General features: G+C 39.2%; 1 protein-coding gene across 1 annotated transcript; it reads right to left on the bottom strand.

The window, feature by feature from the left end:
- Nucleotides 1–12,831: 12,831 nt before the first annotated feature.
- Nucleotides 12,832–14,543, bottom strand: LOC131148746 (uncharacterized). The gene has a single exon (XM_058098652.1). The coding sequence runs from the start codon at nucleotides 14,407–14,409 to the stop codon at nucleotides 13,012–13,014; it is 1,398 nt and encodes a 465-aa protein (XP_057954635.1). The 5' UTR covers nucleotides 14,410–14,543; the 3' UTR covers nucleotides 12,832–13,011.
- Between the last annotated feature and the right edge of the window lie 2,007 nt (nucleotides 14,544–16,550).

Below are 16,550 nucleotides of genomic sequence, written 5' to 3'. Positions count from 1 at the left end.
AACCTTCACCATGCCTTGTTAAAATAGAGATCCTTAAATTCGGAGGCCATACAGCAATGTGTTCCACGTGGTGCTTAGGAGGTATTTTCCAGATCCTTTGCATGTGATCAGTTACGAGTCGTTGGAGCTCGGGGACACATTGGCATATAAGGAGATACCAGTTCAGATCCTAGATCATAGGGAGCAGGAGCTATGTACGAAGAGGATTTCGTTAGTAAAGGTGTTGTGCCTTAATCACACGATGGAGGAAGCTTCATGGGAGTCAGAGATAGAGATACACGTCAGAAGTATCCTCATCTTTTTAGAGACGCTCAGAGCTAGTCAGGTAAGTGGTTTTTATGTATGTATAGTGGTTAGAGTAGGTTTGGTTATGATTTAGCGTTTGTTTGGTCTTTGGGAGAGTTTTGTTAGGATATTGTAATCTCCCAAGACATTATGTGTAACCACAATATTCCTCAGCCATAAGTGAGAGCAGGTAATAAATTTGGGACGGGGCTGCTATATGGGTGGCTGTCGGCTCTTCCTAGAGTTAGAGTTGTGATAGTTCAGATGATGTGATAGAAAATAGTTAGTAAATTTCTAGAATGAAATTTTTATAAGGATGGGAGATTGTAGTAACCTGAACCAAGAGATAAAGGAATAAATTAATAAAAGAGAGGGATAGAAAATTTAGGAGAAAGAGGCAACACGGCCTCGTTGACGAATCCCAGTTTTTGTCGACGAGTGCCCTTCTAGGGATCATTTCCGAAGTTCAGGTCCTCATCGACAAAGAGATCCCAAGAGTTTTGAATAAATTCAAGCTTCAGGTTTGTCAATGAAGCCAAGTGGTTGTCGACGAACGCCCTTCTGTTGTTCCTCCATGAAGACTCCATTTCGTCAACGAATGTGGTCGGGTCAAAGACTTATAGGTGAAGCAAGGTTTGATATTTTAGAAAAATAAATATCTCTCTCTCTCTCTCTCTCTCTCTCTCTCTAGAACCACGAACCGGACTCTCTCTACTCAATTTTATCGCCGATCGTCGTCTGACTCAACGATCGGAAGTTACCACTACGGTTTAGGAGCAGTTCTCTACATATTAAGGGGAGGGGATTATTGATCCAGGAATTTTGGGCCCCACCCCTAAAACTAGGGTTTCGGCCTTTTGGAGCGTTTTTCAGGAAAACGGGTAAAGGGATTATATTATGTCAGCTATGTTTATGAGTTCTAACCAAATGGAATGTCAAAATGGTTTTTATATATATAGTTACATCTTTTCTAGGGTTCCCGAGCCTAGGTTCGGCTTTATTTCCGAAACCAACCGTGTAAATTTAAATATGATATTTTTAAAGTATAGTATCAGACTTTCTGAATGTTTTCACCGGTTGGGAAATTGTTATTTCAAACCATAAGCTTGTTTTAAAATCAACCAAAGACAGTGTTGATTATCTCCATTTTTTCCGTATTTAGCTACATATCTATATTTAGTAAAATAACAACCTGGAGATATTCACACCCCAGTTTTAGCAACAATACTTACTTCCTCAAGCAGATGATTTATTTATAAGTTACCAAGTGAGAAATTGTGTGGCATGAGTATAGTTTTTAACTAACATTAAATGAACAGGTTTTGTGTAATACTGAAATGTAACAACTATATGCTGAGATATGAGATATGATAGCTATATGCTGAGAGATGAGATATGATAGCTAAATGTCGAGTTTATGAAATGCTAGTTTTTACCGAACCAGTTTATGACAAATATGATACGCCAGTTTTTACCGAGACAATATCTAGTAGATATTTTCACAGAATTATGTATAGCTTATGTCCTATACAGTTTTATGAAATAAATCATGATTACAGTTTTATACGATGTAAATTGTTATATATGATAGTAGAGCTCTATTGTTATGATCTCATAATAAGAGCACGGTACTGTAGCTATATGGATGTAGGGGTACAACCGCACGTCTCAAATAGAGTATGGATATGGGAAAGACGATTGGTGGCCTGGGTAAAGTACTCCCCGATGCAGAAATTTTGGGGCTCCATCCAATGCAGTAATTCCAGATGACTCTGCCTTCGGGCACAGGGTAGGCACCATCGTACTACTATTATGTTTAACTTAACTATAGTCGACCGACTATATGCTAGGTCCAACCTTCGGGCAACACAACCCATCATGGGGGGAAGCGTTGCACACGTATATGTGATGGCATGACGATGCTAGTCCTACAGATCAGGTTGTATCTTCTAGGCATATGTGGGCATATTTACTATAGAAAGGGCTATATTGAGCTAGCAGTATGTATTTTTAGATTTACAGAGTAATACAAATTTTAAAATGCCAATTAAATGTATTTAAATGTTGGCAGTATATGTGTTGGAATTGGTGTATTCCCGAAAATTAAGTCATGCGCAGCATTCACAAACTATTGAAAGTAACACACATGTGCAGTAAATAAATTACAGAAATATAAATTGCACACACGATATGTTATAGGGGTTCAACCAATACTGTCTACGTTCCCTCATCAGCTCGCAAGCTCGAGGATTACTACTATTGCTCACTTAACGAATGGAGCGGCACCTGTTACAACCAGGTCAAATTATCAGGGCTGATCTCAACCTTTACACACTCTCCTTACGGGGCGGAGAAGGCCCTACCGATCCTTACGGGCTATATCAACACCCCTTTAGGCCACGCCTAAAATACAATCATTAAGAATAATTTTTGTGTACAATTCAAATGCTTCCAACACAAGAAGATATGTACAAATACGCACACACAATAATCAATGCACCTCAAACAGATAAGAACTATAAGCTCAATGCAACGATGTCTTAGCACTCAATCTAATATCAGTAGATAATTAATTGCAAGAGTGTATTTTCAAACAAACTCTGAAACAATATATCAAAGTATATCAATCACAAGTATGGTTTCAAAGATATCCAACAAGTGTAATCAAAATATCTCAAAAATTATTTTCTCAAAAATCTAGCACAAGAGATATTTGTAGTATAAGCTTGTCAAAATAATTTTTGCACAATCAAAACACAATCTTAATGAGTCTTGTAATAATGATGCAAAGACTCACAGCTAAAAGTTTTCCCCACACAAGGATTTATTAATTAAACAGGAGGGAAAAACTTTGGCTAAACTCTCAATCATAAATCAAATACGCAATCAACACAATGAGAGTTTTAGCAAGTGGGACAATTTAAAATCACTCAAAGATACTTTGATTTAGCAAAAGGAATGGCAAGGATGAGTGTTTTTGGCTCTAAATATAAAGAGGGGCTCTCAAAAATTCAAAGAAAATTTTGGTTAATCAAATCCCTAATTATGTCTTAATTTTGCAAATGAGCTCATATTTATAGACATGACACAAATTTTGACCGTTGGGGACACTAGAGGAATTATCAAAATTGTTTTAATTGAGTTTTAAAAAATTAATCTTGTTTAACCCCAATTAACCTCGATAAAAATTAAGCCAACCCAAGAGTTTTGGTCAACTGAACCATTGGTTCGGTCGCCCGAATAGACACATGAAGAAAAGTAATTTTTTGAATTTCGGGTGCCTGAAAAATGGTTCAGGTGGTTGAACAAGGTGATTTTCCAAACTATCCGAGGTTCGGTTGCCCGTCCTGAAGCTCGTTCTGCCGAACTTGCATATTCGGCCGCCCAAGGGTATTTTGAACATAAACGTTCAAGGGCCCAGAGAAGGTGAAAAGTGACTGCTTTAAGGTTTGGTCAACTGAGGACACTAAGTTTATTTCGGTTCGATCGCCCGAAGTCAGGTCAACATTTTGACTTCTCTACGTTTGGTCGACCGAGGCTTTTTCAATGCTAAGGTTTGGTCGTCCGAAACCTTAGTATTTTAACATCTAAGTCCTATCTTTGAAAAATAATTTCCCCTGAAAGCATATATGAAAATGGGGCCTAAGTGCTAGTGCAAGGACCTATGGTCTTTTCTAAAGCCTTTTCAAGTACCCCTAAAAACCTGGTGTCGATCGACCGAAGTCTTGTCTAAGGTCATTTGAGCTTTATAGTTCCTACCATGCATGACATGCATAAGTTATTACAAACCTATATAAATTATTACAGACTCAATGAATTGAATATGAATTACAAAGAAATTGGACAGTATGGGTCTTCTTTTTCTTCAAGCCACTGTGTGCCACCATATGATTTTGCTAATTTGATCATGCACACAAACTCAGCAAATATTAAATATCTTGTATGTGTCATTATCAAAAACGAGATAGGACTCAACAAGTCAACAATATGTACACACGAAATCTCATGCTAGCCACACACTAATGATAATATAATCCATCTTACTGAGAAGGGTCTCACCCTATCATACAAATGTTGTTTCAGGTCCTCCAAGGGATCGAGCTTAGCGTTTTGCCAGACAGAGTTTAGACAGTAGACAGTCCTTGCCAGAGCTGGTGAGATGTTAGAGAGTGTCTATCTCTTTTGGGAATTGTAATAGCAGATTATGTTTTTAATTATGTATGGATGTAAATGGGAAACAGTTAGAAACTCTAGTAAGTATTAGATGACGTATATATTTCCGTTGTGCATGTTTATACAGATCAGTATGGAACACCCATTTTTCTCTTATTTGGGCGGGTCCATATTAGAGAGATGTATGTTATGTATGTTTAGTGGCACTCAAGGCCCACCTAGATGGTCGGGGCGCTACATTGATAGAAACAAATGTTGGCTGCAAGCTACTACTGAAGGATGTTCGCCATGTACCAGACATTTGCCTTAAGCTGATCTCCACAGGTCAACTTGATGACACCATGAAAGCTATTTTGATAATGAAGTCTGGAAGCTCAAGAAAGGGAATTTGGTAGTGGCCAAAGGAAAGAAGGATGCTAACTTATACTACACTCAAGCTAAGCAACTCTATGCAGGAGATGTGAATGCTACAAAACATAAAGTCACCACTAAGTTATGGCATAACAGACTTAGCCACATGAGCGAGAAGGGACTCCATATTCTTGCAAGGAAAAATCTCCTTCCAAATTTTTCAGGTAATTCTTTAAAGAATTGTACTTATTGTTTAGCTGGTAAACAATATAAAGTAGCATTTCGAAAGAACATTCCATTTAGGAGACAGCATATTTTAGATCTAGTTCATACTAATGTGTGTTTTATGAATTATAAAAGTGTTCGTGGATCATTGTATTTTGTTACATTCATTGATGACCACTCTAGAAAAGTGTGGGCTTATCCTTTGAAAAGTAAAGACCAAGTGTTAGATATGTTCAAGAAGTTTTAGGCCAATGTTGAGAGACAAAGTGGAAGAAAGCTCAAATGTGTTCATTCAGACAACGATGGTGACTACATTGGGCCATTTGAAGAACATTGCAGAGTCCATGGTATCAGGCTTGAGAAGTCGTTTCCCAAGACTCCTTAACACAACGGCATTGTAGAAAGAATGAACAGAGTCATCTGCAACAAGATTATCTGCATGCGCTATCATTCAAGGCTACCAAAATCCTTCTAAGGCAAGGCGTTAATGACAACAGTTAACCTTATCAACCTTTCTCCTTCAATTTCTTTAGGAGGTGACATTCCTGAAAGGATCTGGACTGGGAAAGATGTAACCTATAAACACTTAAAGGTGTTTGGTTATAAAGTTTTTGTCCATATTCCTTGGGATGAAAGGACCAAACTTGATGCAAAGACAAATGAGTGTGTCTTCGTCGGTTACGATATTGATGAGTTCGGCTACAAACTATAGGATCCAAAGAACAAGAAAGTCATCTGAAGTAGAGATGTGGTGTTCTTTGAAGATCAAACTATTGACAATTGTGAGAAGGCCGATAATCCAAAGCATGTCCTTAGGAATCCAATTGAGTCGATTCCAGATTCACTGCCACAACCACAAGAAGAGCATGACGATAACAGGGAAGTTGATGAACCAATAGCTGAAGGTGATCAAGAAGCTCTAGCAGCAGAACCCCAAATAAGAAGATCCACCAGGGAGTGTCAACCTTCAAGATGATACTCACCAGATGAGTATGTGTTGCTAACTAACGAGGGAGAACCAAAATGTTATGAGGATGTCATGTCACATAAGCACAAGAATGAGTGGTTGAAGGCTATGCAAGAAGAGATGAAATCCTTACATGAGAACCACACTTATGATTTGGTATAACCTTCAAAGGGAATGAAAGCACTCAACAACAAATGGGTGTTTAAATTGAAAAATGAAGAAGGAAACTCACAACCAAGGTACAAGGCGTGATTAGTTGTGAAAGGCTTTGGTCAAAGAAAAGGCATTGACTTTGAAGAGATTTTCTTGCCCGTGGTAAAGATGTCATCTATTCAAGTCGTTCTCAGATTGGCTACCAGCCTGAAGTTGGAGATTGAGCAACTTGATGTAAAAACTGCATTTCTCCATGGTGATTTAAATGAAGAAATCTACGTGAAACAACTAGAAGGATTCGAGGTCAAAAGAAAAGAACAGTTGATATGCAAATTAAGAAAGAGTTTGTATGGCCTCAAGCAGGCACCAAGACAGTGGTACAAGAAGTTCGATTCATTCATGATGGAACACGAGTATAACAGGTTTACATCTGACCATTGTGTTTTTATTAAGAAATTTTCTAGTAATGATTTCATTATCCTTATGCTTTATGTGGATGATATGCTGATTGTTGGTCGTGATACTAAGAAGATAGAAAAATTGAAGAAAGAACTAAAGCAAATCCTTTGCAAAGAAGGATTTGCGTCCAACAAAACAGATTCTTGGAATAAAGATCTTTCAAGATAGGAAAAATGGAAAGTTGTGGTTATCTCAATAAAAGTATATTGAGAAGGTGCTAGAAAGATTTAACATGAACAAAACAAAACCAGTCAATTGCCCACTTGCAGGATACTTCAAGCTTACTTCCAAACAATATCCTACAAGTGAAAATGACAAAGAAGAAATGAAGAAAGTGACTTACTCTTCAGTCGTGGGTAGCTTAATGTACACCATGGTATGCACAAGACCTGATATTGCTCATGCAGTTGGAGTAGTCAGTCGATTCCTTTCTAATCCTGACAAAGGACATTGGGAAGTCATCAAGTGGATTCTCAAGTATCTAAGAGGTTCTTCTCATTTATGTTTATGTTTTGGTCATGTCAAACTTGTGTTGGAAGGTTATACAGATGCAGATATGACTAGTGATGTTGATTCCAGAAAGTCTACTTCGGGATACCTGATAACATTTTTAAGGGGAACAGTATCATGGCAATCAAAGTTACAAAAATGTGTTGCATTGTCCACTACTGAGGCAGAGTACATCGCCATCACTAAAGCAAGCAAAGAGCTTCTATGGATAAAGAATTTCTTGGAGGAACTTGGCCTCGAGCAAGAGAAGTATGTTCTCTATTGTGACAGTCAAAGCATTATTCATCTTGGTAAGAATCCAAGTTTTCATTCAAAGTCAAAGAATATTGATGTTCGATACCACTGGATTCGTGAAGCGTTGGAGTCAAAGTAGTTAAGTATAGAGAAGATTCATACTGTTAGGACCTTGTGAGCATCCAGAAGAAAATAACACCAAGAAATTTACATAGTTCGGTCAAGAATGAACTACGTCCACGGAGCACACACCAACTATTCAATAACTCACCGGAAAAATGTTACAATTCTCTCTCTCTCTCTCTCTCTCTCTCTCTCTCTCTCTCTCTCTCTCTCTCTCTCTCTCTTCCTTCCTTCTTCCTCTCAGCTCTCTCTGCACTCTCTGTGCTCTCTCTGCACTGTGCTGTGCTATTCTGAGCTATTGTGCTATATAAAAAACATCTTCCTCAGCCCTCTTTTATAGGCTTGGAAGTTTAAATGGCAATCAATACAAATTGGAAGTTTAAAATTGAGATTAATGGAGAATAAATTCCACGCGTTTTCTGACTCAGCAACAACGCATCTCCAGCTATGTTTCTGGCTCCATCTCTAACAATCTCCCACTTGGAGACGAAGACACCTACTCAACCAAAGTATTATCAATAAATGATGTGCTCATAATATGTGTCTTCAAGTATGAAAACCAACTGAAGTTGAACACAGCTTCAGTTTCTCTATAGTCACCATCTTCCTGTCTGCTTGATTCTTGTGGACTAATCTGATGGTTGTCTTCACAACTGGTGTAAAAATGCCGGTGTAGTCAATCCTGTCCTTCTATTCGAAGTCTTTGACTACCAACTAAGGCTTGTACCTTCTGGAACCGTCATGCTCCTCTTCGATTCTGTACACCCACTTGTTGTGAAGGCCTTTGGGTAACTTCCACATTCTGTTGGAAGTGAGGGACTTCCTCTTATCCTTCATCGCAAGCTCCCACTTGCTCATATCTGCCACCTAACATGCTTTATCATTGCATTTGGGCTCTCCTCCATCTGTAGGTAGTAAGTAATCAATATACCTTCTATCTGGTATATGTGACTGAGTAGCTCTCCTAATCTCCGGACCTGGAGTAGGATACGGTGGTGCGACAATCTGCTCCACTGGTTCCTCCACCTAAGGATTCTCGATATTCTGCTGATGTGTCCCAACACATTCATCGGTGTTTATTTATAAACTAACCCTCTTCTGTTTCCTGACTATACAACCCTCACACATGTCAACCTGCACTGACTGTAGACCACTTAATTTTTCCTTTGAGTGCATCACCCTGAGTCCCTTCTCACTCATGTGACCAAGTTGTTGGTGCCAGATGTTACTGTTGTCATTTCCTACAGCAACTGAAATAGACATGGAGGCATTGGAGGTTAGAAAAAGTGTTTTGCTTTTCTTACCTCGCACAATCGTTAGTACACCCTTTGAAACTTTCCATTCATCGCCAATGAATTTCGTCATGTATCCCTCATCTGCTAGCTGACCAACTGAGATCAAATTCTTTCTTAGGTCTGGAATATACTTGACGTCCTTCAGTTTCCATACTGAACCGTTTATATTGATCTTCACAACTCCCTTGCCGGTTACGTCGTAAGGTTGATCGTTGCCAAGGTACACCTTACCAAAATTACCTGGTGCGTACTCCTCTAGGCAATCTCTGCAGCATGTGGCATGAAACGAGGCTCCGAAATCTAACACCCAAGACTCCTGCTTGCTCTCCGAATAGCAGATCAACATCTCATCATTATCGGAAGCAATATTTGCTTCTGACTTTGCCCTCGTCTCGAATTCTTTCTTCTGACTCCTGTACTGGTTCCTATAATGACCAGTCTTTCCACAGTTCCAACACTCAATAACTTTAGTGCTATGGGAACCTGTGTCCTGAGTACCTCTGGGATTTCTGGATTGAGACCGCCTGGGCCTAGATCTGCCGCGGTTGTTTGATCGTTTATGCCTTTTTCCTCTGCCTCGACTCTCCATGTTCAAGGCTGAACTCGAATTGGAGCTATGGTTTGACTGCATTCTTATTTCCTCCGTCAAAATCATGCTGACGACCTCATCGTATACAAGCTTCGATTTTCCTGCGGAGCTACTAATGGCAGTAACGACACCATTCCAATTTTCAGGCAACTGACTGAGAATCAGTAGAGCCCGAATCTCATTATCAAACGTTATCCCGACTGAGGCGAGTTGATCAAACAACTCATTGAAATTATTCAGATGCCTGCTGAAACTCTCACCTGTAGACATGCTCATCGTAAATAGTCTTGTCATGAGATGTACCTTGTTTGCGGCTGAAGGCTGCTCGTACATATTTGAGAGCGCATCCATCAGAGACTTTGTGGATGTTATATGCTTGATATTGAACACCACAGATTTCGACAACGTCATTCTGATGGCTCCGAGGGCCTTTCGATCAAGCAACTTCCACTCGTCCTCGTTCATGGATGTTGGCTTACCCTTCAACGGTAAGTGCAATTCCTTCCCAAACAAATAGTCTTCTATCTGCATCTTCCAGAAACCGAAATTGTTCCCGATGAACATTTCGATTTTTGAGCTCTTTTCATTCGACATCTCGATTCACTAATCTAGATATGGAATTAGCTCAAATGGATAGCACGGTTGGATCCGAAACAATCGAAAACCCTAGAAATAGTTCGAGTCGCTCGAAAAACAAACCCAAAATGACCCCAAAAAGCTCAGTCAAACCTAGTCAAACTAATGACGTGGCATCTGCTGACGTGTCAGTGGGGTCCACCTGCTGACATGGCGGTGGGGTCCACTACCTACTGACGTGGCTGTGGGACCCACTTGATGATGTGGCTGTGGCCTACTGACATGGCTCTCGCTAGCGTGTCAGCTGACGTGGCCGGTTCTGAGGCGCGGGTCGGATTCGGTTCGTGGATTGGATCTTGGGTTCACCCGTGACTGAGAGTTTTCCAGGTCGGGCCGAGTAGATAACCGGGTCGGGTCGAGGCGGTCGAGAGAGGAAGACGAGTGTGGCGCGTCGCCGGCGCGTGGAGAGGCGTCTTGCTGTGGCGAGACGCATGGGGGCGCGTGCGAGCTTGTCTGAACTCCGTTCGAGCTCCAGCGGACACCCTTCTCTTCGTCTCGGCGAGGTGAATGCGATGGTGGCCTCAAAACACACTTTTGATCTACTGAACAGAGCTTTGAATTTTGGGATCACTTCTGATCTGGATTTTCTACTCCAATCGGGCTTTGATACCACTTGTTAGGACCCTGTGAGCATCCAGAAGAAAATGACACCAAGAAAATTTACGTGGTTTGGTCAAGAACGACCTACGTCCACGGAGCACACACCAACTATTTAATAACTCGCCGGAAAAATGTTACAATTCTCTCTCTCTCTCTCTCTCTCTCTCTCTCTCTTCCTCCCTTCTCCCTCTCAGCTCTCTCTGCACTCTCTGTGGTCTCTTTGCACTGTGCTGTGCTATTGTGCTATATAAAAAACATCTTCCACAACCCTCTTTTATAGGCTTGGAAGTTTAAATGACAATCAATACAAATCAATACAAATTGGAAGTTTAAAACTGAGATTAATGGAGAATAAATTCCACGCGTTTTCTAACTCAGCAACAACGTGTCTCCAGCTGTGTTTCTGGCTCCATCTCTAACACATACTAATGACAATGCATCAGATATGATGACTAAGACAAAGTCCAAATCAAAGCTCGAGCTTGTAGAGCCGCAATAGGTTTTGTGGAACTCTCCGCATGAGTCGGCAGGGGAGATTTGTTGGGCCCCACCTCATTTAATAAAGCAAGACAAAGTTGTTGCAAATTGAAGGTGCCAGCTAATGCAAATAATTAATAAAGAAAAAGAAGGCAAGCTTCACATGGGGTTAAATATGGCGGGCTTCACATGGGGTCAAATATGGTAGGCTCCACATGGGGTCAAATATGGCAAGCTTCACATAGGGTCAAATATGGCAGTAGGATTGCTATAGTCGGCTAGTGTACAGAAGAAGACTTGCTGAAATAATTTTCTCCTATCCGCCTATAAAAGGAGTATTCCTCTTTCATTGTTTTACGCTCTCCGATGGTGAATTGATATACACAGAAAAGTGTTGATATACACACAAATGAAGTGTGAGTGAGAGTGAGTGAAGACACAATAAGTGTGAGTACACTGTTAGTGTGTACTGAAGAGAGTGAGTTTAGTGTATTGTAATTCTCCTCCTCATTCACTGTATACTCATATATATATATATAGTGAAATTACTCATCTCCCATGGACGTAAACTAAATTGGCCGAACCATGTAAATCTTCTGTGTTATTTGTGTGCGTGTATTATTTGATCTCGGGCGGGATTCATATCCTAATAGAGAGTCAAACAATTTATATATGTGGTTTAATTTTGTTAATTCAACAAACAGATTTCAATAGAAATGTGAAAAGTATAAATAAATACAGAACAGAATCCAAAATTAGTAAAACTAACTGATAGAATTCAATTACTGGGGATTTGGGGATCTTGCTAGCAATTTGGGAAAGGAGGAAACAACTAGAAATAGCATTTTAAGTGGGGAAAAAAATCATAGCTAACTTACTATTTCCAGTAATGCTAAAATCAGGATATATCCAGAATGAATGTGTTTTAGAGAATGGAAAGCATTCTAAATGGAATATGCAGGTTTACTGCCGAAATCTCCTGAGATTACCTCCAATAATATAGGAATGTTGCAGAGGCAGTGTACGGAGAACCATTCTCCTGCTCACTTTGTCCCTTTAAATGGCAGCAGGCTTCTTGGAAGAAGATTGTAATATAATTTATCCTTGTCACTGTGTGCTTAAAAGAACAGAAGTTGGATAATAATGATCTGAAGTTTGGATAACAATAATAATTGAGAAATATCAAATGTTAGTGATGCCCAAAACTATGCTTCTGTTTATTGGTTTGTTCCACTGAATTTTTTGTCGTATATTTTATTTTCTTTCTCGCTTTCATTCATAACCAAATTCGAAAAATAAGATTTCTTTATATTTTCCTTTCTTTTTTCCTAACATTTTCCAACTTTCAAAGGATTAATTGTACCAACAAAGAAAATGTGCAGGAACAGATCAAAGGAAAAGGAGGGTAAAGGCAATAGTTCATATCATCATTAAAATATTTATTTATATATATATATATATATATATATATCAGATCAAAAGAAAAGGAGGGTAAAGGCAGTAGTTCATATCATCATTAAAATATTTATATATATCTATATATATATATATATATATATATACTGTACATGATAATAGAAATTGTAGCATCTAAAAAAAGGGTCCTGAGCTAAATTGTGTTGTGGTTACCCTCAGAGTTAGGGGTACCACTGCCAGTCCCACCTGCCCCCATAAAATGGTTTTTCTTCATGCAAACATACTAAAAGGGTTTCCTACTTTCTGACTGCACATTGTACCAGCCATCAAAGCAGAACTAGAAAGCAAGAGAAAACTTATCCCATTATCACATAATGAAAAAAATAAAATAAAAAACAAAAAATGGCACAATTAGTGTAACTTATAATCCATTGCAAATTGGCTTCCACAACAGTAAAACCAAATCCCAAAATTAAACTTGACAAATGCAGATGGTAGAAGATACCCTTATTCTCCATTCATTTTTCTTCAACTTCTGCAAAATTCAGACCCTGGCATATTGATGGCGCCCCCTCTTCCTCCTCTTCCGTGCAAAAATATGATCTTCTCCCGATCAATTCAGACACCCTTTTCGCCGGTCCCGAATCCCGTGGACTTTCAAAGTTGCATCGAACAGCCCTGATCTTCGGAAGCAAGTCGGGCATCTGTGTAATGAAAGATGAAGACTCATCTTCTTCGCTCCTATGAATCACCACTTCACTGGGAATTTCCCATCTTTTCTTTGCCCGACTTTCCGCTGCCGAACCCCAGCCCATTTCGCGCAAAACTCCACGAGATCTCCCCACCGATGAAGATCGCTTTTTATCCATCCTTTTCTCATCATCATCAACATTTCCTGGTAAAGACCGCTTCCTCATTGCTGAATTTCCTGCGGGCTGTGTGATCTGACTGTAACGACTGGCCACAACCCTCCCACTCTTCAACGGCTTCTTGGCAGGAACCGACTTTTCCCCATCTTTAAAAAGCTTCTTTGGCTGAATTGATGAGAGAATCCTATCTTCTTTCTTCCCAACTGTTTTGGCTCCAACAGTTGTAGCAGCTTGCCTTGGAGCTTGAGTCTTAGAGGCAGTTCTCCGTGATTTCGGACTGACGCTCAGACACTTCCCCCTCTCTTTTGTTACCTTCTCCTCATCAATATCTTGGAGCTTCCAGAAGCAAGATTTGCGGCGACTCTGCATTGGTTGAACAGGGGTGATTTCCTGCTTGCTCAACTGCCTTGATCTGGCCCCGGCGACAATTTCAGTCGGCCCCAAACTCTTACCCCTTCTCTGGACTCTCGTCCCAGCACTCATAGGTTCTTCAGTCTTATAAAAACCCAAATTCTTCGCACTCTGTTTCTGATCCATGAATTTTGCTGGCACAATCCTCCCGCGCCTTTCGGCCGCCTTTGCGTTTCGCTCGGCCTTTTCGAGACGAAGAGCCTTGAGTTTCGATGACAATCGACTAATCTCCATTTCAATCTCTTCAATCTCTGCATCAATCTTCTTTTCGTCCAAAACTTCATCTTCAGTTCCGGTCTTCTTCAACCCAACCGAGGGGGTGACAGGAATACCCTGCTTGAGAGGAATCTTCGAAGGCTTCGCTTGCGAGTTCCCGGTAGCTCCATTCTGATGGAGCAGCTTAAAAGGCACGGGAGATTTGATAGAAGCAGGGGATTTCGCCATTTCAGGGCTCTGATTCTCTTTGCTATTATCAGATTCAAGAGATTCGGACTGATTAAAGAACATGGGTCTCATAGGAGACCAAGAAGCTTTAATGGCGGCGGAATCTTCAGAGTCGCCATTGTCGAAGGCAGCGTTGTTCCAGACCTGAAGATTTGGAGCCTTCATGGTATCTGGGTAATGACGAATACTCATTCTCCTCGCAATGTATGTACGAAGTATTTTACAGATCAAAAGTTTCTTGGAAAGAAAAGGGAAAAAATGATGGTGTTTTCCTGTTTGTGCTTTGGCTTCTTGAAGGTGTTCTTGAAAGAGAGTGGACGGGTGGAAAGAATGGGAAAATCGTAATTAGGGGAATATTTTGTATTTTGAGTTTTTTGACCGTTGAGGAGATCTAGACGTTGGAGGGGTCCGGTTTATCCTGATCGTTGGATGTTGAGCAGCTCCTACAGACGCTCCGATTTTGAATGGACATTAGGGCGTGCCTGGGCCGCGCCATCCAGCACCCCCAATGTTAGCCAGAGGGCCACATTTGGGCCCACTTGCATTTTCAGATCCAATCACTTTATGTGGACAAATAATTTTTAAAAAGTAATTGCATTTTCAAATTATGTATTAGTATTTTGGTTAGCGAGCACCAAAATGAATTTTCAAATATTTTGTTACTACATGTTTTTAAATAAAAAGGAATTTAAAAAAAAAATCTTCTTAAAGGATATATTAAATTATGCTTTCATGTTTACTTTTTTAGAAATATTATTAAAGTTAGATTTTTAAAATTTAAATTGTATTTCTGACTCTTTAAATTTTTTGAGGATTTTAAAATTTTCAAAATCCTATTTTTAAATCCTTGGGCTATGTTAACAAGATCAAAATTTTTATAGGTGAGTATCCATATACAAATTTTCTTTTTTAATTTTATTTTTTATATTATAATTTTTAAACATCTACCTACAATATTTTTTTGTTCTTATGTTATTTCTAGTGAAAACTTAATTACACGAATTTTAATATTAGATGTATGTATTTAAAAATTAAAGAGTAAGGGTAAAATTAATTAGTGTTGGCCTAACAAGACTTATAATCTTATTTTGATGATAACAAATCAAAAAAACTTAACATATTTGGTTAAGTGAAGTTTCAGGACTTAAGTGATCAAGTGATTCAAGTGTTTTAGATCAAGATCAAGTGCTCAACAAGTCTTTTGGAAGCTTGAATTCGAAGATAGAAGACATGATGAAGTTAAAGACTATTAAAGCTTGATGTCAAGATAAATATGAAGACTTAGTGATTAGAAAAGTCATAGTCTTAAGAAGTCTTGTAGAAACCCGAACTCGGGAAATAAGAAAATAAATAAATCAAAGGAAAAACGGAAAATTTTAAAAGGCAAGCAACAGTTTGTCGACGAAAGTTCTTCTGTGGTTTGTCAACGAAATGCAGGCGTCCTTGGCGAAGAGATACCGAGAGGAATTTTAGGCATACGGTTTGTCGATGAACCCCTTCTTTCGTCGACGAACATCCTTCTGCAGTTCGTCAACAAATTGTGCCAGGTCAACGACTTATAAATAGATTTTTAGGTTGCTTCTTCATTAAGAAATTTAATTTCTCTCTCTCTCTCTCTCTCACCCGCGTCCACACCCCTTCTCTCTTCGATTTCTTGCTGTTCGTCGCCCAAATCGACGATTGGAAGTTACCACGAGGATTTAGGGGTAATTCTCTACAAGTCTAGTGGAGCATATTTTTGAACTAGGCTTTTCAAGCACCACTCCAAAACCAGGGTAAGTAGGGTATTTTGGGGTTTTATTGTTAATTTGGAGTATATGGGGCCTAAGAAATGCTAAATAAGAAATATTATGTGGGTTGAGTTGATTAATTTAGGGAAAATATAATTTCAAGGTTTTGATCTTCGAACGCCGCGGGGCGTGGATTTAGGGTTCCCAGTAAGTCAGGTAAGGGGATTATATTATGTCAGTTAATTTTGAAATATGGACCGATTAAATTGCAATATGTGATTTTTTGAACGAATCAAGTATATGAAAAGGATGGTTTTGACTGTTGTATGTTTTGGGGAAAATTTATGTGATTGGTTTGAAATCTCCTTTTTTCTATAAAATAAATAGTTTAAGTTAAATAAAACCTTAGAGATGCTCAGACCTTATTTTCAGCAATTTATGTCTTTTCCCATCAGTTTATTTTATTTATAACCTATCAGATAAAAATTGTGTGGCATGAGAACAGTTTTTAAATGGTATATATGAGTAGAATGTTTTTACTGATAATACACAGTATAATATGACGACCAGGGGTTGAGATTTGATATAACGATCAAAGGCCGA

This window comes from Malania oleifera, chromosome 2 (assembly GCF_029873635.1).
Source record: "Malania oleifera isolate guangnan ecotype guangnan chromosome 2, ASM2987363v1, whole genome shotgun sequence".
Lineage (NCBI taxonomy): Eukaryota > Viridiplantae > Streptophyta > Magnoliopsida > Santalales > Ximeniaceae > Malania > Malania oleifera.
This window is presented reverse-complemented; position numbering and strand designations above follow the sequence as displayed.

Bases quoted from the DNA above. Each gene is read 5' to 3' on its own strand.
- LOC131148746 (XM_058098652.1), bottom strand. From the start codon at position 14,409: ATGAGTATTCGTCATTACCCAGATACCATGAAGGCTCCAAATCTTCAG.